This window comes from Osmia bicornis, chromosome 12 (assembly GCF_907164935.1).
Source record: "Osmia bicornis bicornis chromosome 12, iOsmBic2.1, whole genome shotgun sequence".
Classification (NCBI taxonomy): Eukaryota; Metazoa; Arthropoda; class Insecta; order Hymenoptera; family Megachilidae; genus Osmia; species Osmia bicornis.
The window spans coordinates 2,237,319-2,259,971 of NC_060227.1; the positions used below are offsets into that span (position 1 = coordinate 2,237,319).

Below are 22,653 nucleotides of genomic sequence, written 5' to 3' on the forward strand. Positions count from 1 at the left end.
ATTGCTTCCCTTCCTTCAAAGCTCTTACATAGTTTATTCATAAATATTCTTACTTTATAGTTTGCACATTAATTCAGGTATTTGCAATATTATACTGCAATACATACATAAAAATAAAGTTCAACATTGGAATGAGTATTTACATAATGTACATGCAAAATATGTATCAACCCTAACAAGTATGGTCCCCTTTTTAAGTTCTTAATTTTATACCTAACAACACCATAAGTCCAATTTATTAAGTATTAATATGTTATTTTCCTGTTGATTGCTTGGATCTCTGTTGTGCAAGGTATATGGCCCAGAAGAAACCAATTAAATTTACCACCAGAACACGTAACTGTAAAGAAATTTACAAGAAATGTATTTTTTATTTAAGACAACAGAAAATATATACTGAAACAATTTATTACACAATGATAATACTTACCAATGGTGGAACATACTTCAAATTCAGATACTGTAACAATGTTATGTATTTCAAGTTGGCAGTAAGTACAGGCAAGTACAACTTTTTCAGTTGTTTGTAAGAATCCTCATATGTGTTACCCTGTAGTAAAATGAATTTTAATATGATAAAGTGTATTAAATTATGAATATAAATTAGCTATGAAGTAAATGATTATACCTCAAATAAAGCTATCATGTACAATGCTAATGCTTGATAACATGGTGTATATAACAATCTCTCTACCAATAAAAGTATAATAGGATTCTTCAGTAATGGTTGCATAAAAGTATAAAAGTAATGTGGGGCTGGTCCTCCAAAAAGTAATCTATAAAATAGAATGATATTCTAATACAAAAAAATCTGAATGCGAATTATAGCGCAAAATTTGAGTAAATTAAATTTACCCAAATAGAGCAAAAGCAAGTAAGCTGTCTTGATTGAGACGTCTTACTCCAGAAATCTTTTGCGATATAAAATTTCCGAGAGTGGCGATTATGCAACTAAAACAAAAAAGTAGCCATATAATATTTATTCATCAATTTAATAAAATCTATTATTTATTCTTTCTCTCAACTTGAAAAAGTAACATACCTGGTGATTGCTTTAGTTTTTAATGGGCTATTATAAAGACGCTCGAAATAAGCACTAGTAAGATGAAGTATGAAATTCGTTGGTTTAGATAGTGCCATTCTTATGGCTTAATTCTTCTCTGTTTATTAAGCAACTAATAGGGAAGAAACGAGACGTAAACTTGATGTTCTTGTAAAAAATAGATGGATGGTCTGATAACGGTATATGCTAGATAATATTACAGCTGGGATATAAATGCTCCGAATACAAATTCAATTAACATAGTTCGCAACTAGGTTGTGCATTAAATAATTAAATACACCGCATCAATATTATTCATCTTTTATATTTTAATAAATTTTATCATAATAATAGAACATTATTAAAAATACATAGTACTGATAGGTTTCAAAACTTTCGTGAAACCACTTTGTATTTAATTAATCAAAGGTGACATACACAACATTTTATTTAGTTATAAAATCATTACTATCCTTGTAACTATTCTTTTTTTTTACATAATTGTATTTATTTACAAATCTTTCATAATTATTATATCATAACAATACATAAGTACTTATTACACATTGAATATTGTGCTACGGGGTCTCTGACACCCCAAAACGATATGCGATCGGAATACAGAGAGCGCCACTGATGCATTGGGGTCCCTGACATCCCGGTTGCCAGAATGTCAGTATGCAGAGTATCACCGGTGCTTTGGGGTCCATACATGATATAGGCAAATACAACACAAACACACCCACACACACACACACGCGAGGCACAAATCCGACCGAACAACATCCACACGGTATGCCTTCCTTATATCCCTGCATCCTTTACACTCCTGCTTCCCTTACATCCCTGTACTCTTTTCATCTCAACAGTCCTTACATCCCTTCATCCCTTAAATCTCTACATTCTTATCATCCCTTAAATCCCTACCTTCTTTTCATCCCTACATTCCTTACATCTCTGCATTCCTCATATTCCAGCCGTCTTTATATCCCAACATCCCTTACATCCCTGCATCCTTTACATCCTTGTATCACTTACATTCCTGCATTCCACACATCCCAGTACCTCCCTGAAATTGAGTTGAAATTTTTGCGGCTATAAGGACTGCGATTTTATACAAATTTAGTTCCTTTTTTCACCACCAGGGGCGCTGATTCGACATGGAAATTTTAGTTCAAATTTCTGCCGCTAGGGGGCGCTGTTTTTTCGAATTTTTTGCGGAATTCTCGAAAAAATAGCGCCCCCTAGCGGCAAAAATTTGAACTAAAAGTTCGACATCGAATCAGCGCACTCTGGCGGCGAAAAAGGGAACTATATCTTGCTCAATTTCTGGCCCTCTGGCGGCAAAAATGTGAACTAAAAGGTCGACGTCGAATCAGCGCCCTCTGGTGGCGAAAAAGGGAACTATATCTTGCTCAATTTCTGGCCCTCTGGCGGCAAAAATGCGAACTAAAAGGTCGACGTCGAATCAGCGCCCTCTGGTGGCGAAAAAGGGAACTAAATTTTTCAAAATTTCTGGCGAAAAATTAACTTACCTTTACTTACCTTTACTCGAAACAGTCTTTGTAATATATTTATTATAAAGTTTGCAGGGATATAAGCGATGCTGGGGTGAAAGGGATGTAGGGATGAAAGGAATGTGGGGATGAAAAGAATCTAGGGATGAAGAGAATGTGGGGATGAAGAGAATGTAGGGATGAAAAGAAGGTAGGGATTATAAGAATGTAGGGAGGAAAAGAATGTAGGGATATAAGGGATGAAGCGATGCAAGGAATGTAGGGATGAAAAGAATAATAGATGGCGCTGCTGTTCCCCTCAGAATACCGGTTGAAAAGTTGTTGAGTAGTATATCTTTAGTCACTGCAGTGACTACAATGACTACTAGTCACTGGTCACTGTAAATGCATATATAAATATACGTGTTTGTTTCAAGTAGCTGACAAGCATTTAAGTCATGGCTCAAGGAAAATTAAAAGTGAAAACTAAAGTGCCCACATCGGCAAAAGGAAAAGCTAAGAGTAAAAATAAAAATCGTCTTCCTATCCAGCGGCGGAACAGTAATTAATATTTACATGTGACTTTCATTCTGTAGTTATAAATACACTCAATTTTATTAATTCATTATTGTTTTTAGATGCACCTATACAGCCAAAAAAGAAGAAATTTGAAGAGGCACACAAATTGAAGCAAATGATCAGTAAAACAGTTAATAGAGCAATGGAGAATGAGCTGAGAGAAAAAGCTTTAGGTGGGAAAATGTCTCTTGTAAAAAAGGAATCTTCTACATCCCAGAAGAAATAATTACGAATAGTTTATATGTTAGTATTAATATTAGTTTAGGATATTTGTATATAAAATGATTGTTATTACATCTATTTAATGACATTTATTTCAAACAAATATAACACAGTGAATATCATTAGATAGAGAAAATAGTATTACAAAGTCTTATACAAAACTGTAATATTTATAATGTTTATTAAAAAAAACTATCACTGTTAAGGAAAGAATTATTTTATTGTTTTCTATAGATATGTTGTAATTTATCTAACATTTGGTTTTAAAATAAAGAAATATGCAACAAGGAGGATTAGAATTATTCATTTTTTAAGATTAACCTAATTTAATTTCATATGATTTTTCTAAACGTAAATGGCACAGTGACTTAAACAATATAAATATAGAAAAGGAAAATCATATCTTTTAGTGCACTTATACGAGGCATTCATTAATAAATTACTTTTTTGTGCGATTACTTAATTTTATAAAAGGCACAAACATTCTATTTTTCAAACAATTCTTGTCATTGGTAAAATTTCCATTTCACAACGAATGCACTAGTTATAAAAATAAACCTTATTTCACAGGATAGTTTACACAATTCGTATAACGAGGTAAGAAATTGCGAATGTGGTTTAATAAATGTACTAAGTTTTAATATATTATCTCTTCTTAATAGTCTTCCATTGTAGATCACATCAAGTAAGGCTGCATTACATTGTACTTTACATGTTGAACACTTTTTTCTAAGTACAGAATTACTTCTATTTAAAACTTCTTTCAGATGTTATGGAGATGCCACCTAAAATATTTTGTGTAATTACAAGGAAAAATATAATTTAATTTCAATCTTGAATTTGTATTTACCACTAGCAAATGTCCACTTTGTCTGTTTTTACTAATAGCTGGTGTTGTACCGGTTCTAAATTCAATTACACCTTCTTTTCCACTGACTAGTTTATGTGAGACCCTACAAATAATAATGTAACATGAGTTGAAATTTTAACTTGTATGTAAATGTCTCCTTTTTTATACTTACGACTCCGTATTAACAATTTTAAGAATATTTGGATTATTAGTGATATCAATTGCTTTTGTTAGCGCCTCTATTGTATGTGGTACTTCCAATATTAAATCACCCTGAGTAAAATACAAATTTAAAAAACAATAAATTTTATATATATGTATAAAGAGCAAAGACGTCCGTCTGTGTCACTTTTGAACTTGAGAACTACTAGGGTTAGAGATACGCTTTGTATGTACACATTGTATATAAACATTTCAGCTTTGGGGTCCTTGACACCCCGGATGCCATGATGTCGTTATTCAAAGAATGTCGCCGGCGCTTCGGGGTCCCTAACACCCCTAGAAGATATGTCGATACGTAGCTACCGGTACTCTGGGGTTCCTGACATCCCAAGATATCAGGTCGATATGCAGAGAGCGCCAGCGGTGCATCGGGGTCACTGACACCCCAGATGCCACGATATCAATGTACAAAGAGCATTACTGGCGCGTCGGGGTCCCTGACACCCCGAGCCATCGGCCATTGCGCCATCTATATAAAAGCGGCGCAAACTATTCGTTAACTTACCGACTGCCGAATGGTCGATTACCGACTGTCGGAAGTTCAGTCGATAAGTCGGTAATTTATTGAGTAGTTTCCACCGTTTTTGTATAGATGGCGCAGTGGATGAACTTTAAAAATAATTCTAGGCGGTCTTTTCAAAATATAAGTTCGTCAAATAATTATTCTAATAATTTTTCGGTCTTGTATAAATATAAATATCAAAATAGCAAAACAATGGCAAACCTTGTCCTTCTTCAACTCAGGCGGTATCCTCATAATTAATAAATTATCCGATTCTCCAGTAACAACCAATTCTTCAATAGATTTATAAGGGAGCCTGTGCTTAAGTTTGAAAGTCTTTAGAGTGTCTAAAATATATACTGCGTTTTCTGTTAAAATTAGTACCCTCTCACGGGGTTTATAACCATGTCGATCGTATTTAATAACAGGAGTCGCGTACTAGAAGATACAGAGATACTATTTCATTAATCGGTCTATACATATAAAATGCAAAACAAAATAAAGATACTTTACCTTTATGGTTTCATCCCTTGGAAGAATGTTGTTAATGAAACTCTGTCTTAATGCTTTATGTTCAGCACCGAGTCTATCATTTTGGAATCTCGGTCCCACACTTTTTGGATATGATTTCTTCTTTCCTTTAAATAGAGATTCAGCTAAAATCTTTAACTCAAATTGTTCCTTGTCTTCTCTTGACAAAGCTAATCTATATTTCCTTGCTTTCCATTTTTTGTATAAAATTCGCAAGTGTTCAGAAGCCTAAAGTCAATTAGAATTATTTATTTTAGTAAAAAAAGGATAGAAATAATTGATTATAAATCTTACTTCTCGACATGCGTATGGAGATGGGGGCCAATAATTATTCAAAACACCTTCTGGAAGTGTTTTAGAGAGCTTGATCAACCATTGATATTTCGCTAACTCGATAAAAGCCACGTTAATCTCAGTTGGTGGTCCATTTCGTGTAATAAATCCTTCAATAAATCTGCATAAAATAATATAAATTTGTACTTCATTTGAAATATGTTGTAGAAGAAGGATTAACTTGCAATACCTTCTAATTGTAATGACTGCTTGTCTTCTTTTTTCGGCCTCACGTTTAGCAAGCCATCGACGTATATATTTTTGGAAAACTATCGCCGCTTTTCTCATTTTTAAGAATCTTCGCCTTGCCCGTATACATTTCCATTTACTTTGAATAATAGCAGCTATCTCATGCTTCTTCATTTGAAAGGCGTCTTCCGTGTCGAACAACGTTTTGGGGAATCGAATGAACAGCTTTGTGCTGTACAAGAAATTTTTTCTAGTTTTAGCAACGTTTCTTGTACGTGTCAAACTTTTACTGTATTTATTTTCCAAATAGTTCTTACTTGCCCATCCTGTATTCATCCTGTTCAAAACCAAGGAAACATACAAGGATTTGAACCCCTTCTTTAGCTGGACCATGATAATTAGGCCAAGTTTGTGGACACAGGGATTTGTAACGTTGCAAGAACTGCTCGTATGGTCTTCTATAAGCGAAACCAGCTCGCCTTACTCGTAGATTCTCCATAAGACCTAAATACTTTACTTGGTGCAGCACAATCTTATCTTTGAATTGATCTAAAACAGAGTATAAGTTATTTTAAAATGAATACAATTTTATTTCATGTTACTCACTGGCCATCTTGTAATCGTTGGGCTTGATACAACGAATATAAGAAGGTTCCTTGTCCATAAGAATTTCCACAAGATTATTTAAACTGTTTTTAAATTGTGTAATAGCGGTATCTGGTCGCTTCTTGCTGGTCAAATCTTTTACATCAAACACATTCTACAAAATTCATATATATTTATTATATACAAAAGTTGATGAAGAATGAAATGTAAATCAATAAAAATACCTTGATGATCGAATTCGTTGTGTGGGACATTACTTCACGTAAATCTCTATATAACAAATCATTATTTTTTTCCAAGAACCCACGTACATTGTATGTTACGTCGCCAGCATAATGTACCAATCTAAACTCCTGAAATGTGAATTATATTAGAAATGATTATATCAAAGAATTTATTATTTAATTGAGGAAATTGAGTCTTACATCTCGTCCCATAACTTTCTGAGTTTGTAAGTCTGCTTTCATGTGACTTATGTAATGGGGATGATTATTCAAATTTACATTCAACTTCTCCAGGAAGCTCAAATCAGTTGGTTCACCAGGACGAAGGCATTCCTCATCCATCAAAGATATAATTCCTATTAAAATACATTAAATGATCCAATATATCCACAGTAATTGAACCAATAACCATCAGCAGATAGTAAGATGAGTACCTTTATATTTTTCTTCAATCAAATCGCAAATAACTTTGTTATTAAAATATTGAATATTTTCCCAAGTTATTCCCTCCCTCAAATACTCTTCTTGCTCCGATTTCAACGTTAATTGAATGAACAACTGTTGTAACTTCTCATTGCAGTAATTTATACAAAATTGTTCAAAGCTGTTGGACAATGCTTTCAATTAGTTCTTGTTAACAAAAGTAGCAATTGATATGAAGGATATACGTACCTGTTCTTTTGGAAAATTTCGAAACCGTAAATGTCCAGAATACCTATGACCATCTTGCGTCGTCGATCGTTAATCGATTGCAATGATTTATTCAATCTGGTCACGAGCCACGTGAATAATCTGTCATACACAGCTTTGGCTAATGCATCGCGTGCATAGATTGCGAATTCTCTGTTCAACGGGGAAATGACTACGTCACCCCGAGCATCTATGGTGCGGTGTGTAAAAGCTTGCGCCAGTTGCTTCAAGTCGCAGCCCAGTAGCTGTGAATAAAAATGAAAAGAAGAACTAATCAGTGAGAAGAAAATATTTATTTAGTATACGTTAAAACACTTACAGAGGCAACAGCCTCAACAGAAGCTGGCTTTAAAATTTGAGCGACTCCATCTTTCTCGGTGAATCCAACATTTCCCATGTGCAATACCGAGGCGACTATTGCGAATAAATCATTCTGTTCATGCTGACTCATTTCCATAGTCTTCATTGCTTTCATTACCTCCTGGTATTGAGTCGCGTCATCAATAGTATCTACTGTGCCTTTCGTCTACAATTGTAAGAATATTATATAATCTATAATGTTTTGTAACAGTTCTTTGCTGAGGTAATAACTTACCCCATTGCTCAGGTAATAGTATGTATCCAAATTTCTCTTTAGATACAAGTCTCGTAGAGTTTCTTCACTTGCTCCAGCTAATAATTGATAGAAGATGTGGAAATTACGTTCACCAGAAAATTGATGAACCACCCTTGACTTCTCCAGTAGATAATTCAAGATATTTCCACCAATTGGATCTCCCTAAAATGGTAATTAAGAAATGTGTTAATCTAGGGAGTGTTTTATTTCACTTGAATAATCGTATGTATATTGAAAACTTAGATAATGATAGAAAATGAGAAGAGAGAGTGAGTTTTATTTGTACCTGGAAATTAAATTGGATATCCATGTACTTGCCGAAACGGGACGAATTATCATTGCGATCAGTTTTCGCGTTTCCGAATGCTTCGAGTACAGGATTGCTACCGATCAATTTATCATTTACTTCTTCCACTTGTTTCTTGTGGCCGGTCGCGGCTGCGATAAATTCCAGGACCTTCTTCGAAGCTTCGGTCTTTCCTGAACCGGATTCGCCTACGTAACGAGTTCAAGTAACGTTAAATTTATCTAATTGGTTACAAGAATTTTCGTGGATCTCTAATTAACGTTTTGACTGCCACTGATAATCAACGTTACAAATTAAGACGTTGAATTTAATATAATCCAATAAGTTAAAGGATATTCTAAGTGGCATATTATATTAATTTTTAAGCTAAGAAGTAGACAGTTTAAATTGTTAATTGGATCAACTTCAGTTGTTTAAATTTGCTTTATACCAGAGATGAGAATACACTGATCCAGATTTTCTTTCAACAGGGACTGATAAGCGGTATCTGCGAGTGCAAAGCTGAAATAGAAAATTCTTAATGACCATACTGAGAAAGATAAATGATACTTTTTAGTTTCTGATTGTATATTACATGTGTGGAGGAGCCTGGAAAAAGTTTCTACGATGATAGTACTGGATAGTTTCTTGATTGTAAATTGGCAATTTCTTGTAAGGATTCACAGATACCAGTACTTGACCAATGTACGTCTGCAAAAGAAAGATTTTAAAAGAGGATAATTAAATTAACAGACTTGCTAAATAAGACTATCTTACATAAATCAGATCCTCGTGGAAACGTTTTCGCAGATTATCGATGAACGCATTCTCGTTCTGGAAATCCTCCAGGAGGACAAAATCCTGGACTCCGACGCGGTCACGTTCGTGAAGACCACGTTCCATTTTTCTGTGTAACTCGTAGCCAGTCCTGGGGACTTCCGGTGCTTTACCGGAATCTCTTACACCACCTCCAGTGTCGGATACCGCGTGTTCCTCGCTGAAACATTTTCAAAACGCATTTTAACGTCAGGTATAATTGAAGAGGTACAAATTTTTAAGGAGATCGTCTAATTTAATTTCACAAACGAAGGGATACAATTAATTTATCTGAAAAGTGAAGCTTCAAGTAGTATTCCTCGCGAAATAAAATGTTGACCAAATTGAAAATCTATATTGGTCGTTTTACCAAAATTTGCATAATTGCTCGCGGGTGTAACGTATACGTTTCGTGACTGGATATCGAACACGAGAAAGTGCAGAGTTGGATTATTGTTCAATCACCACACCGGAAACGAAATCAACACCCTGAACTTCAACGGCGCTTCACGCGAGCGGTGTCGATTTTCCGCGTGCGGTCGCATCGCGAGTATTATAAGAAAAATCCGCGAACAGGGAAGGAAGGAGTTTCGTTTCTTTCCTATGTTTCAACTCCATTCAGAATTTTCTATTTCATAAAATATACACAGTGAAATAATTTTCATAACTATTACATTGTACTTCTCTGGACGACCAGCTAGCGTGAACTGTTTCTTTCATTTAGAGTGAAGAATAGAGGAACGTTGTCACATAGCAACTCGATAATTAAATATAAAATAAATGACGATCTTAAATTATTGCCCAACTGAGCGAAGTATGAAAATGGTAGAAGATGGGATATTATTATTATTGTTGTTTTTAAGCCTAAGTTAACACGTTGAACGACGCAATGAAATTGGGCATTTTTTGTGGGACCTATTAAAACTCTAATTACTAAGAATAGTAATAATTAATTTTCAAATTTCAAGCTTTCTATTTTCCATTTCAAATTATTTGTACCATAGCAATATTACTTAAAATAATGTTTTTCTATCGTTTTATTTTAATTATTCAGGTGTGTGTAAGTTGTGGGGCCGGTCACCGGTGACCCCTAATACACGTTGTATATTATGTCGGTTATAGATTAAAAAATCATATTGTATCAATCTGTATCGATTTTCTACAAATTTTCCTAGTAGTACAATCACTCTTCAGCTTTAATTGAATTGCAAGCGATAAAGTTCTTGATTAGATATTGAAATAATGTTGATGGAATACCGATAAAGTTGTTTCCAACTACAGAATTTCTAATATAAGTGTTTGTTCGTCAAAAGACACGAGTGATACTAAAATAAAATTGTTACTATATTACAGTAAATAATAGAGATTAAATGGACCAAAGTGGAACAAACACTTACCCCATGTTTGAACGTGGCGTTACACCCTGCACAACACCAATAAGTGATTAGTAAATCAATTAATGAATTCTACAAAAGTGGAATCAATGCTGGTGCTCTAGTAATTGATGTTCGTTTAGTTTACCCGCGAAATCTAGCATTAAATCGCGAGATAAGATAGTGGAAATAAATGACAAAATACCGATTTCCTTCGATAACAGACGTGATCAATTGTTGTTTTTAATATTACGTAATTATATTTATTTCATTAGTTTTCCTTTCAATTATTCAATTCTATTAAATTTGTAACACCGGTTTTCTATCCTACGGCTACAACGTGTTAATAACTCTCGAAGGAAAAATGTATTTGATGCAATAAAATTGCTCGAAGGAAGAAGCTTCAAGGCTGAACATACGTGATCTGCTCGAAAACTGCACTATTAATTAGAGGCTCGTTGCTATTCCATAAACGCAGCCAAGAAATTGCGGTCATTGCCGTTCGAAACGCTTCTAGGAATACAGATTCCTTCTTTTTTTTTCTAATGGAGCAAGATAACATAGGAGAAAGTAATTGCGCCAGTAATGGAGCTTGTTATCGCTAAGAAGAGCATTAAAAAAAAATATTGCAAATTTCCATAACTGGAAAATTGAAATTGGAATTTAATTCCAAAATAAAACCTTAAAACGTCTATCATTTCATCACACTTTGTTATCTAAAGACATAATACAAGATAAATTTTTTATTTAACAAGATGGAAAGATTGATAATTTTATAATCCCTTAATTGCTCAATATTATACTATATTGTTTCAGGAAAATTTTCCTGTACCTTCATTCATAAAAGGAACATCCCAGAGGTGCGACTAATTAATTACAACTATGAAACAGAAGAGCAAGTGAATGTTTTATCTACACCATCGAATTATTTAACAAATAAAAAACGTATCACGAGAAGGTCTCTTATCGATGGGAGATTACTCGTTATCAAAATATCGTAAGGCTGAATTAAAAGAGAAGATACTTTCATAATATCCGTGTTCAGGTGACGTGAAATTTTTTGCGAGCCCACGTTTTATCGTGGAATTATCGCGAAGCGAGCGTACGTTCAGAAGAAATAGAAGTTCATTAAAAATTGACTTGAAAAAATGTCATGTTTGTCGATCATTGCCTTGATAAATTTACTTGATCGTTTCTAATTATTATTACCAAACTTTGAAGGAGATTAGGAGACCTTTGAATCGGTTTTGAAGTAAAATGAGGGATTTCTGAATTAACTTTGAACCAAAATGAAAGCCTTTGTGATAGCCAATTATTATTTCCAAACTTTGAAGGAGATTAGGAGACCTTTGAATTAGCTTTGAAGTAAAATGAGGAATTTCTGAATTAACTTTGAACCAAAATGAAAGCCTTCAAAGTCAGAAATTGTGATAGTAATGCAAGGTAAGAGAAGCTTAAATCGAAAAATTAAATCTCCACTGTGACAATTACGTTTAGAAGAGCAAGACACCAATGAATTTCTATAGGAACTCTCAAAAACACTTTTCACTCTTCAATAATTCTTAATTCATCAACAATTTCTCCTACTTCGAATGCAATGATTTCATAGAATTCTTCTTGGATTCAATCAATGTCACAAATGATCACTGAAGATTAACGAGGATACGCAAGAGCAACTCAGCATCGCTTCCGGTACCGTTGTTCAGTTAACGATCGTACAATTAACACACGGTTTCGTTGCAATTGACACGTTCACCAGGAGATCGAAGCACACTGGAGGAGGATCGTTTCACCTACCGTCGCTACTCAACAACGACTTAACAGTGTTCACCTTCGTTTTATCACCGCTCGTACGCAACTTCTCCTACCTCCTCCCCATCGCCCCAATATCCATCACTGATACGGGAATAAATTCAGGTAAGCTTAATGGAAATCATATTGACTACTTATCAATTTCTGAAAATTCATAATTGTTTATGAAATTATTCAATAAAGATTTATTCATTGGAATTGGCAGAGAAATTGATTTCTTCTTAATACCATGATAATTACTTTGAATATAGAACTATAGAATGGTAGTTATTGAAAAAGAAGAAAAATAAATTTTTTCCAACGAGGAACTCGAGGAAGCGCCAGAAAACCTGGATGCACTTAATCTAATCTAATCTGATTGATTTTTTCGCAGCCTATTGCAATTGTAGCACGTAACAACAGTATTCGCAATAACACAAACACTCGATGGCAACTGTGCGTTCTTTATCTTGCTGATTCTTTTTACAGTAAATTAAAGAGACTTAATTACCTTAATAGTCAATAATACAGGCTTGTATTAACATTTTCACTCACGCTCTATCAATATCCTGTAATTGCAATTAGAGATTTTCAGATTTTACCTTGGCTTCATGATTCCAAAATCTCTGCAATCAGCAAGAAACCAAGGGAAACGAAAAAACTGGCTACACAGAAGCGATTCGAAGGTGTAAGAATAACGATGGAAACTCAAATGCAATCGCACCGAACGTCAGAAGAATACTGGGACAAATGTGGCCACGAGAAAATCCAGATGCAACGTAAGCTTCTCCGGATTGGTGACCTCTCGTTTGTTATTGATACGAGGAGTCAATCGATGACCGTTCGTCGAAACGGCAATATTTAAATAAAGATACTTCTCGACAAATGGAGTAAACAAACTCCATTGTAACAACGAAAAACTATAAATTTTTATAAAATTTCTTTAGCTAACAAAACAGAAACTTTTAAACGAGCGTTATCTAGAAGTCCGAGTTGCTTAACTTTACATTTAAATCGTGACTGTTTTTCTTTTTTACAGATAAGCGAATGGCAAAAGACGGTCATAGGACAGATTCGTTGTATTCGTTCTAATCAATCCTTTTTGACGGGTCAATGACTACCGCAATAATTCTAGAAATCGCAAGACAGTTTCCGCGAAACGGAAGTCGTAACGCTGTCGTTTATACTGGTGCAAGGAGTTTCTTTTTACCGCAACGGAAATTAGCCAATTCGCGATGATGGATGATTCTGTAATTATTTCGAGCGATGCAACAACGAAATACCAAGCGTGTATTTATTTCGAGCGACTATAAAAATTGCCCATGAACGTCCGAAGGAGATTTATAAACGAAACACGACTGCCTTTAAAACGCCAGTTTTACGAGCGAACAGTCCAATTGCAGTTGTGCTGTAAACACCAAGTAAAATTTCCACTGGGAACGAAACGTTCCTCTGGGAAACGAATGTTCGCGATCGGGGAACCATGATATAAATACCATTGGGACGAGTCGTTCAGATCATCGATGTTTCTTGGAAAACTTGAAGATTGTCCCTATGATTTATACTCCTTTTATGGAAGGATTAGTTCCTACTTGTGTCAATATTCTATATTTATTGAACTGTGTAGGATTACCGATTTCGAGGCCAACTTCGACCGCAGTCATCTCCACGAAAGGGGAATTGATCTGAGTCACTGTCTCGGTCATGAACTTTCGCTCGATGACTAATTTCTCGGCTGATCTTATGCTAAATCCCCGCAGATACGCAACACGAGATAGAAAGAATCGTAGTGTGAAGGCGGTTTTCATTGTTCCAGACGGTCACGTATAATGCCGTCATGTTCGTCAAAGAAGTTGACGAAACGCGAAGGAGGAACAAAGCTGTTTATCTTTGTCGGTGTAAAAGGATGATTATCTTCCTCATTCTAATCTGTTTGGCACCTATTTTAGTACTAATAGACGTACCATCTATTTAATTGTAAAACGTGCATAGCTGCTGTGGATGAGACGCATAAGGTGCGTCATTGATTGAATCGTATATATGGTATAGGACGCACATGGTACGTCACGAATTGAGTTCCATAAATAATTTAGGACGCATAAGGTGCGTCATGGATTGAATCGTGTAGATGGTATAGGACGCACATGGTACGTCACGAAATGAGTTCAATAAATAATTTAGGACGCACATGGTACGTCATGGATTGCTTACACTATAGTAGAGGATATAGAATCCGCACAATGTATCGTGAATTGCATTGGACAGGTAATGTAGAACACTCACGTTTATCAGTTGTCTAACATGTCGCTTTTCCATTGGTAGGAAAATTAACGATATCCACGTGTTGCTTAATTGCGGCTCCGTTACGCAAACGCCATTACGGTGATAAGAGAAATAATGCAACACCAGCTGCGAGTCTTCCATTCTTGTAACAATTCCTGTGTTCAAGTAGAATAATTAGCTATTCAACTTCCTCCATTTGAAATGAAAAATCTCTGTGCCAATCATTTTACTTACGATACAGTATCGGTTTCTAGAAACCGCATCTTCGACGAATAGGAGATGATTTTCTCTTATCTTCGACGCGCAATTCGATCGGCTGCACTTTCTAACGCGTTTACGCGTAAACGAGCGGTTATTGTTCGCGTTCGTTTTTTTCATCCGGAGAAACGGGGTCGCGTTCGTTCATCGACGCGTACCGCGTCATCCGATGACTCAAAGGAGAGAAAAAGGGCCTTCGAGAGGCTGTTGGTCTCTTCACCTTCGTGGAGATCGTCATGAAAAATCGCTTTTCTCTTCGACGAGAGGTCAACCAGTAAACGTCTGACGCGTTACCTAAAATATTCACAGGATTGCCTGCTAATAACCGTCATCCATTTGGTGATTTTTAATTCTTGAGTAATTTGTAATTTATCTTGAATTAATATGGAGAATGGAGACATTTGACCTCGGCTCTTTATTCTTCAGCACAAAGGTCATAAGCGAACATGTACCTGCAGGAAAAGAAGATCGTGCGTACTCATGGGTATAATAAAGGAATTACCCATTTCCGGAAACCGGTTAGCCTTTTGTCGGCTACCCGGTTTGCCGAGAGGAAAGACGGCTTTTCACTGGATCGTGTGAAATCATCGTCGATTCCTTATTTCCAGAGCTCGCCGTAATTTATATACGTGGATGATAATTTTACCACTTTCATATCGTGGTGACGGGTTCGAGTCTCTTCGACCTTCCAACCCGACAGGAAATAAAAAAAGTCCGACTGGTTACCGTAAATAGAGGTGTAAGCCATGGAAACGTTTCTCGAAAGTGTGTGCCCTCGAGTGTTTCTAAATTGACTGGTTACTTGAACGTTTGATACTTTTAGATCCAGAGATTTGTCATCAATAATTTTAGAACTCTCGGTTAGCATAAAAGACACGTTTCAAGTAATATCAAATGGTATCAGTTTCAATTTCATCTCCTTAAATTGAATACACAGATGATCATCATCTATGATGTAATAATTAGATCATCAGCCTTTATCGAATAACCTGATCCAAATAATATTGCATTGTATGCAAACGCAATATGAAACACGCGCCTTTGCGATTCTTCGATATCATTTTGAATTCGCGACGGCGCGTGGCACGTTTTCGACCGACACCGTACGAACTTCCGGTTGCGTCCATTACCGGACTTGCGGTGCATGGTAAACGGTGTTCTCCTTATCTAAGCGATTAAAGGAAGGCACGAGTCCCGCATCGTGGCTCGCGCGACATTTCCGGTCGTTGTTCCTTTTCCTTTCCTCTCAAAGGATAATACTGTTAACTATTATGCTCGTGCGCGGACGGCACTGTGCACTCGGCAAGAAGATCGTTTAAGACTTTCACGCTCGAGGAACAATCGGCGGGATCAGAAACGGTAAAAATCGCCAGGTCGTGGTCGCGCGAGCCACTTAATTGCGAACATCTCCAATTAGACGGTTTAATTACCGCTCCACCCTTATAATTTCAGCAACATGATCGGTCACAAATCACTCTGCGATCCTTAATTACTCGAGTACCATCGACGATATCAATTTCCTTCTTTCATTTTAAGGAAGCGATTATTGTCATTTATGTGAAATCCTGATCGTGTACTTTGCATATGGTATTAGAGAACTTTCTATCATAGTCCATGATTCTATACTGACTGGAAGTCACTCATTATTGTCATTGCATCATTGGAGCTCCATGAATATGACATTTTATTATAGGAACGAATAACAGAGTTTCACCTGAGGGATCAGTGGTCAGTGAAGACACATGAATTGATGATTTGGCGCCTCTTCAAAAGCTGAGATGTGAATAATCCAAGCATAGTACCTATTTATTATCAGTCTGGCAGCGTTACTTCGTTCTCTTCAATGAGAAGGTTTTCATTGAAAACATGCAACTTTCGTTGATGTAAGTTTCTGCAAACAAAGGTTCAATGTATACAAATTCAAACAAGCGTCAGGAGCCAAGAATTAATTAAGCGAAATGATGTAGTAGCATGTTACTCAACCTGGCCGTGAATGAACAAGGATCCTGATTTTATACTCTTTTCTTTAACACGTCGAATGGCAAGAAGTCAACGACTTGAGTTACAACTGTAAAGACTAGTTACACACTGGGTGTCCATTAAGAATACCAACCTCTCGTTACGCTAGCATACGTATCGTATGACAAATCGTGGAAAAAAGAGTGCTCTTAATGGATAACAGAAGCGCGTACGAGAATCATCTTTGCAAAAAGAAAGTCAGTCATTTCTCTTTGGTAGTACAGAGAAACTAATCTTCATTCGATAGAGTCTGTAACATGTGAACCTTGTTAAAACACAGCTCCCAGCCATTCAACCTTACACCGTTCACGCATCACCTAAAACCTTCCACTTCACTACGTTTCTCCTTCGGTACTTTCAAAGCAATGGCGTTTATTTCATATCTTAGAGCTTTCTAATGAGCTAAATGCAAATTTTCAAATATAGTTCTAGAGTTTTTTTTTTTAAATGGCAATTATCTTGAGTATTTTCTCCTGGTTTTTCGAGTCAATTGAGATTGTAGACACAAGAAGAGGTCTCCAATGATCGATTCAAATGTCGTCGAGTCTCCCGGTGTTTTTCCTACGGCGCATTGCGTACGCCTCGAAAATAGATCCCAGCTTATTTTGGTGTATCATCCACCCCTCGATTCGTCCTTTTTTATTCCCTTTCTTTTTGTTGTCTTCGAGCGTCATGCAGTCAGACTTTGGTTTATTATTACACATGTCATACGCGTTTATTCTCTCTTCTCCCATCATTTCTGTCCTCGTCCTCGCGAAGCTTATTAAGCCTCGCGACAGAGCACCTCGAAAGCCCTGAACTTTAGGTCCGAAGCTGACTGACTCAAGGTCGGCCTGAATCAGAACCAACCAACCGGTTTTTCGGAGAAGATTCGGAGAAGAAACGTACGATTACGCCTCCACCAGCTCTTAAGCTGAACTTTAAATCTGGTTACCTGGCTCGACTCCATCGACGTCGTTCGTTGTAAATTAAATCGCCACTTTAGTTGGCGAGCTTGTCGGTTCTTTGCCCTTTTGTTTCATGTTCGTACGCTGCAGCACTTTGAATATTTACAATTAATATAGGAGTCTAGTATAACTTATGCGCTATAATAGAATAATTACTGATACTTTAAATCTTGTTACCTATGAAATTTTTTAGCAATTCTTCTGTATTTTTAAGTCATGACCTGTACGAATATTGAGCTTAACTCTGCTTCGTGTTACGCCATATTTGATAAAAATTAACGTGTCTAGTATTCGCATAAAGTAATCGTACTGGATTACGTGGAATTTAGAAAGTGCAGCGGAAATGGGATGTCGGTGAACCATAATTAACCCTTTGGCTATAGTAAAACTGCACTTATGGTTCTATCCTCGATGATACAAGATCCTGGTTCTTCGCACAATACAATAGTCATTGTATTACGTTTTTCAACGAATTAGCATTGACGAAAACTGGCGATAATATTTATCACTGTTTCCAGTCCATGTCATTAGCTTCTAATACGGGTCCCAGTGTAAACTGGTAATAGGAAAAAAAGAATGATGGAAAGTGAGGCGGCCAGATAACGAAAAGTAGCTCGAGAAATGCAAAACGTTCGGTCGTGCCGGTTACATGTCGACGATAAAATACGTTTTTAAGGAACTTCTTCGTTATATAACTCCAATATCGCGCGAGGTTCCGTCAAGCTTGCGAAGCGAGACCGGATGTTCGCGAACCATGAAATATCACCAAACCGACGAGAAGTGCGGACCACTTTGCTCTGTAATATTTTAGACCATTGGAAAATTTGAAATTCACTCAATATTAACGTACCATGGTCTGATAATTATCAAGCATTCACACCTGGAAAAATTAGAAAATAAAATAAATGGAGGAACTAACATTGCTAAGATAGAGACGAAGAATAAATTATACAGGTGCAGGATTAATTGCTTAAGGATAAATGCTAGCCGTCTGTGAGGACGTGTATGGAAAATATCCGATGGTGTTTGAGTCAGCTTAACGCAGAACGATTGGAATCCGCTAAAATCGTACTTCTTCAATGTCACAATCGACGGGCTCCATTCGTCAAGTTACCATAAAAAGAAGAAACATCTGTTATTAATAATTTTCACTTGGAATTGCATTCTTTTATCGTCAAGGTGAAGATTACCTTTATTTGAAAAGATTAGTATATCAGGAAAAAATGGGTGTTTCCTTCTGAAATGAAATTCTATATTCATTTTCAACTTCAATGAGTCATACATGTCTGACATTCAGCTTTTTCAAACAAAACGACACTCTGACTGAATAAGCGACGAGTAGACACACGTTTGACTCAGAAATAAACCTGTCACGCGTCAGACGTTAGCCAACCAAACCAGACAGCCGCTAAACCTATTAAAATAAGAGAATCTCAGGATATTGCCTTATTTAAATCGGTTTAGAGTGGAAAGTTCATTGAGAAACGTAAAGGGAACGAGAACGCGTTCTATTTTACTTTCTAAGTTGCATCGATCCTCTTTTTTAATTAACATACTGACTATAACAGAGGTCACGGACGACCGGGATCATTTTCAAATTTTAATTAACACGTTAAACGCCCAGCGTGTTTCGTTTAGGCCAGCGGTTTCCAACCTGGGGGGCACCAAAAAGTTAAAGTTTTTATTAATGTCTTTATTATTTAAAACGTAGGGAAGCGAAAAAATTTCGTTTCCGGGGAGGCCAATCCTTGAGGACTGGTGGGGCCTGAACGGAAATTCTAACGCCAGTCCCTAGGGACCAGCGGGGCCCAAACGGAAAATCTAACGCCAGTCCCTAGGGACCAGCGGGGCCCGAATGAAAAGTCTAATACCAGTCCCTAGGGACCAGCGGGGCCCGAATGAAAAGTCTAACGCCAGTCCCTAGGGACCGGCGAGGCGTTTAACGTGTTAATTATTGAATTATACAAACTTTGAAAATTCGAAAATTTGAAAAATGCCAGTCAATTCATCGCAAAAGATAAAAATGATTCTCCAAACGCTCGATACAAGTTGTTCCAAAGAAAACGGTGCAACCAGACACGGCTAAGTCTCACGTGTTGCCCCCATAAAAAAAAGAATAACATAACCTCTATCGTGACTCACCGCCTTTAATTGTCTTATCTGGCCTGCACTTACCGGACTATAGACACATTTGAAAAGAGTAAAAGAACCTGGCTGTTGCGAGACTGGTTCCTCTTTCTGTCTGTTTGCTTGATTTTCCGAAGCGGTAAGGTGAGATGAAAACGAGTCAAGTTCCCTCACAGCATTCCTGCTCATTACTTATAAAAGTATCTGTAATTCCAAGTACTTTATTCCTAACCAAATTTTACTAATAAAAAAGTTCAATCTTCTACTTGTTTGCTTACTACCTGTTCTGATCACGAGTATTCAGGTCAAGATTCTTTGGTTAAACAATGACCTACAATCACAATCCCTTCTTTAAATATGGCTGAGCATGGAAGCCAGGTTACACGTTAGAACTCGCGGTCCAATTGAGGAACAATGCGTCATTTTTTCTTTGGTTTCTTTCATTGATATTTCCTGGAAAGACAGTTCGCTGTCATTGTTCGGGGAATCATGAAGATATCCTGAAATCTTTCACGCGAATCGTTTAAGATAAACCTCGACGGTTCAACATGAACTTGTTCGAAAGTGTGAAATTGTTCTTAGAATTTAATAATGATTTTCTGATCTGACTTAACGAGTTACCTGATAAAGAAAAAGTTGAGCACTCGTTAAAAATTCGCCTCTTTTTTCTATTTATTTCTCCTTGAAAAGAAGATGGAAGACGGTTGAGATTATCATTCGAAAAAGTATCGCATCGATATCGATTCGTGTATCGAAGAAATTCGACTTGACGATATCGGATAAGTATTATATTATCGCAGCGGGTACAATAGTTGACGTCACGGTCGATTGCGAGCACAAAGTGCTGATGTATCGATACTCGATCATACCGACCGATCGCAGAACGATAATTGACTGTCATGGCGGCAAGTGATGACCGGTGTTTCAAATCTTGTGTAATCAAATAATTAACAGAATAAAGGAGAAGATAAACTTTGAATAGTATCGATATTGCAATAATAATATAAGGTATCGAATTTCAAGCCTAGATTTGAAAATGAATCGATCATATCTTCGATAAGGTCTGTTTTATAATCCATTTACAATGCAATAATTCACTTGCTAATCGTCATTCTTTTTCCGATTTATACATGTTCTTATTTATTCCAAAAAACAGCACGATAACGATCGTTTAGTTAATATTTTTCAGATTATACGACATTTATCGTTACAACGGATGTTTGGATAAAAGCTAAATGATCGATAGAGGAAACCTCGTAAATCATCGTCTCTTATTTAAGGTAATTTTCCTTAACCTCATAAAATTGGATAAAATTCTGTAGTTATTTTATCAGACACTTGCATTTAATAGTAGGACGCTTACTGAAAGTTTAACGTGGTAATTTAAAACTAACCTTGGCTGACCAATGACATCTTTATCAAAGCAGTTAAACCGTTAACCATACGCCGAAGTGGACAACGATTCAGCGAATTCTCCGAACGTCACCTTAATAAATTCGCTTGACCCTTTTACCGAACTTCTACTTGCACGTGGTCAATTATAGTTCGCTACAAATCCACTTCTAAATATACGTATCAAACGTTTCTACTTTGAGGGTGAAGAAAGTCACGCGCCAATTTTACCCCTCTGGGATTTTGTGGTAAATATCAAAATACATATCAAGATAATCGGTATCACGAATTTAATGGTACTGATATTATATTAAAGCAAGATGGTGAGTTTGATAAGGAAAAAAAATAATCTTAGATATAAAATTCGTAGGTTGACGCATTGCAACATAATCCTTCTACGAATGTTGCAAGGATTACAAAGCAGATTGCAGAGAAAAACCGCACCGTGTTAATGATTCACGAGAAAAAAACAAATGTTCTCGGTACGATGTTGCAGACCACCTCGTGGTGCATCTGCAGTAACCTGGTGCATCATCTAATAAAAGCACGAGATGTTTGCGATTTCGTTTCAGTACCTCACGTTCCAGATGTCAATGACATAAAGCACAGCTTGCACGCCTCCCGCTGTTCCGTGTGTTTTCAACAAGTTTCAGCTAAACAAAAACTATACGATATCATGCAACTCTGCGCTATTTCAATCTCTATCCTTTGATGCAAGATAATGATGGATTGATGTGTTACAATGGTACATCAGAATCATTCATTTTTGTTTAAATAACAAATTCATTCTCTGCTTACAGCAGAAATGGGCAACGCGCAAGCGGGTAAGTACCTGGGAAAATATCGGTACAAAGGTTCCTTTTATAATGCTTGCACCTGTTCGAAGTCACGTGACAACTTAAACAGCGCTACCCAAAGTAGAAAAAGAAATAAAGAAAATTAACAAAAATTAAACTTACGTTTCAGCTGTCCACTCTGTCGGTCATAAAATGTCACACGGCCAGGGAACTCGTCACATCACAGAGAAGTCACAAACGTCTGATAGCGGAACAAAGACTACGTCCTATTTCGAAACTGCACTTCTCGTTAAAACGATTCTTCGATACTTTTACTTTTATTTATCCCCGTGCTGAGCCTTGGTTCGCGAGGCTCGTCTATCGGTTAGCACACTTGGATGACACCTGGAAAACTCGTTCCGCAGAAGGAAGGGACCGATCCCTTGGGGTGCCTTTTGTGCTTCACCTCGAACATATAAACTT

At 36.5% G+C, this 22,653-nt stretch overlaps 3 protein-coding genes across 8 annotated transcripts; 1 reads left to right on the forward strand and 2 right to left on the reverse strand.

Annotated features, from left to right (window-relative positions):
- Nucleotides 1-5: 5 nt before the first annotated feature.
- Nucleotides 6-1,580, reverse strand: LOC114873189 (peroxisomal membrane protein 2). Its single transcript, XM_029181252.2, has 5 exons — nucleotides 1,043-1,580; nucleotides 856-951; nucleotides 629-776; nucleotides 431-550; nucleotides 6-340 (listed from the first exon to the last, which is right to left on the reverse strand). Exons 1-5 carry the CDS (start codon nucleotides 1,138-1,140, stop codon nucleotides 254-256), a joined length of 549 nt encoding a protein of 182 aa, XP_029037085.2. The 5' UTR covers nucleotides 1,141-1,580; the 3' UTR covers nucleotides 6-253.
- Nucleotides 1,581-2,890: 1,310 nt separating this feature from the next.
- On the forward strand, nucleotides 2,891-3,630 carry LOC114873261. The gene is made up of 2 exons (XM_029181420.2): nucleotides 2,891-3,099; nucleotides 3,177-3,630. Exons 1-2 carry the CDS (start codon nucleotides 2,997-2,999, stop codon nucleotides 3,341-3,343), a joined length of 270 nt encoding a protein of 89 aa, XP_029037253.1. The 5' UTR covers nucleotides 2,891-2,996; the 3' UTR covers nucleotides 3,344-3,630.
- On the reverse strand, nucleotides 3,541-22,446 carry LOC114873256 (unconventional myosin IC). Of its 6 annotated transcripts, XM_029181403.2 has the most exons (24): nucleotides 18,053-19,282; nucleotides 17,863-17,967; nucleotides 16,893-17,761; nucleotides 14,886-16,800; nucleotides 14,652-14,806; nucleotides 9,166-9,385; nucleotides 8,984-9,099; nucleotides 8,840-8,910; nucleotides 8,389-8,597; nucleotides 8,082-8,264; nucleotides 7,806-8,012; nucleotides 7,469-7,731; nucleotides 7,231-7,400; nucleotides 6,998-7,152; nucleotides 6,797-6,925; nucleotides 6,573-6,726; nucleotides 6,284-6,515; nucleotides 5,968-6,198; nucleotides 5,739-5,898; nucleotides 5,427-5,672; nucleotides 5,136-5,351; nucleotides 4,362-4,462; nucleotides 4,190-4,292; nucleotides 3,541-4,124 (listed from the first exon to the last, which is right to left on the reverse strand). In XM_029181403.2, the coding sequence occupies exons 6-24, from the start codon at nucleotides 9,289-9,291 to the stop codon at nucleotides 4,110-4,112; spliced, it is 3,087 nt and encodes a 1,028-aa protein (XP_029037236.1). In that variant the 5' UTR covers nucleotides 9,292-9,385; nucleotides 14,652-14,806; nucleotides 14,886-16,800; nucleotides 16,893-17,761; nucleotides 17,863-17,967; nucleotides 18,053-19,282; the 3' UTR covers nucleotides 3,541-4,109. The 6 variants fall into 6 exon arrangements, with proteins under 6 accessions (XP_029037236.1, XP_029037234.1, XP_029037237.1 ...); XM_029181401.2 differs by lacking the exons at nucleotides 14,652-14,806; nucleotides 14,886-16,800; nucleotides 16,893-17,761; nucleotides 17,863-17,967; nucleotides 18,053-19,282 and adding exons at nucleotides 10,602-10,627; nucleotides 12,297-12,383; XM_029181404.2 differs by lacking the exons at nucleotides 14,652-14,806; nucleotides 14,886-16,800; nucleotides 16,893-17,761; nucleotides 17,863-17,967; nucleotides 18,053-19,282 and adding an exon at nucleotides 22,354-22,446.
- Between the last annotated feature and the right edge of the window lie 207 nt (nucleotides 22,447-22,653).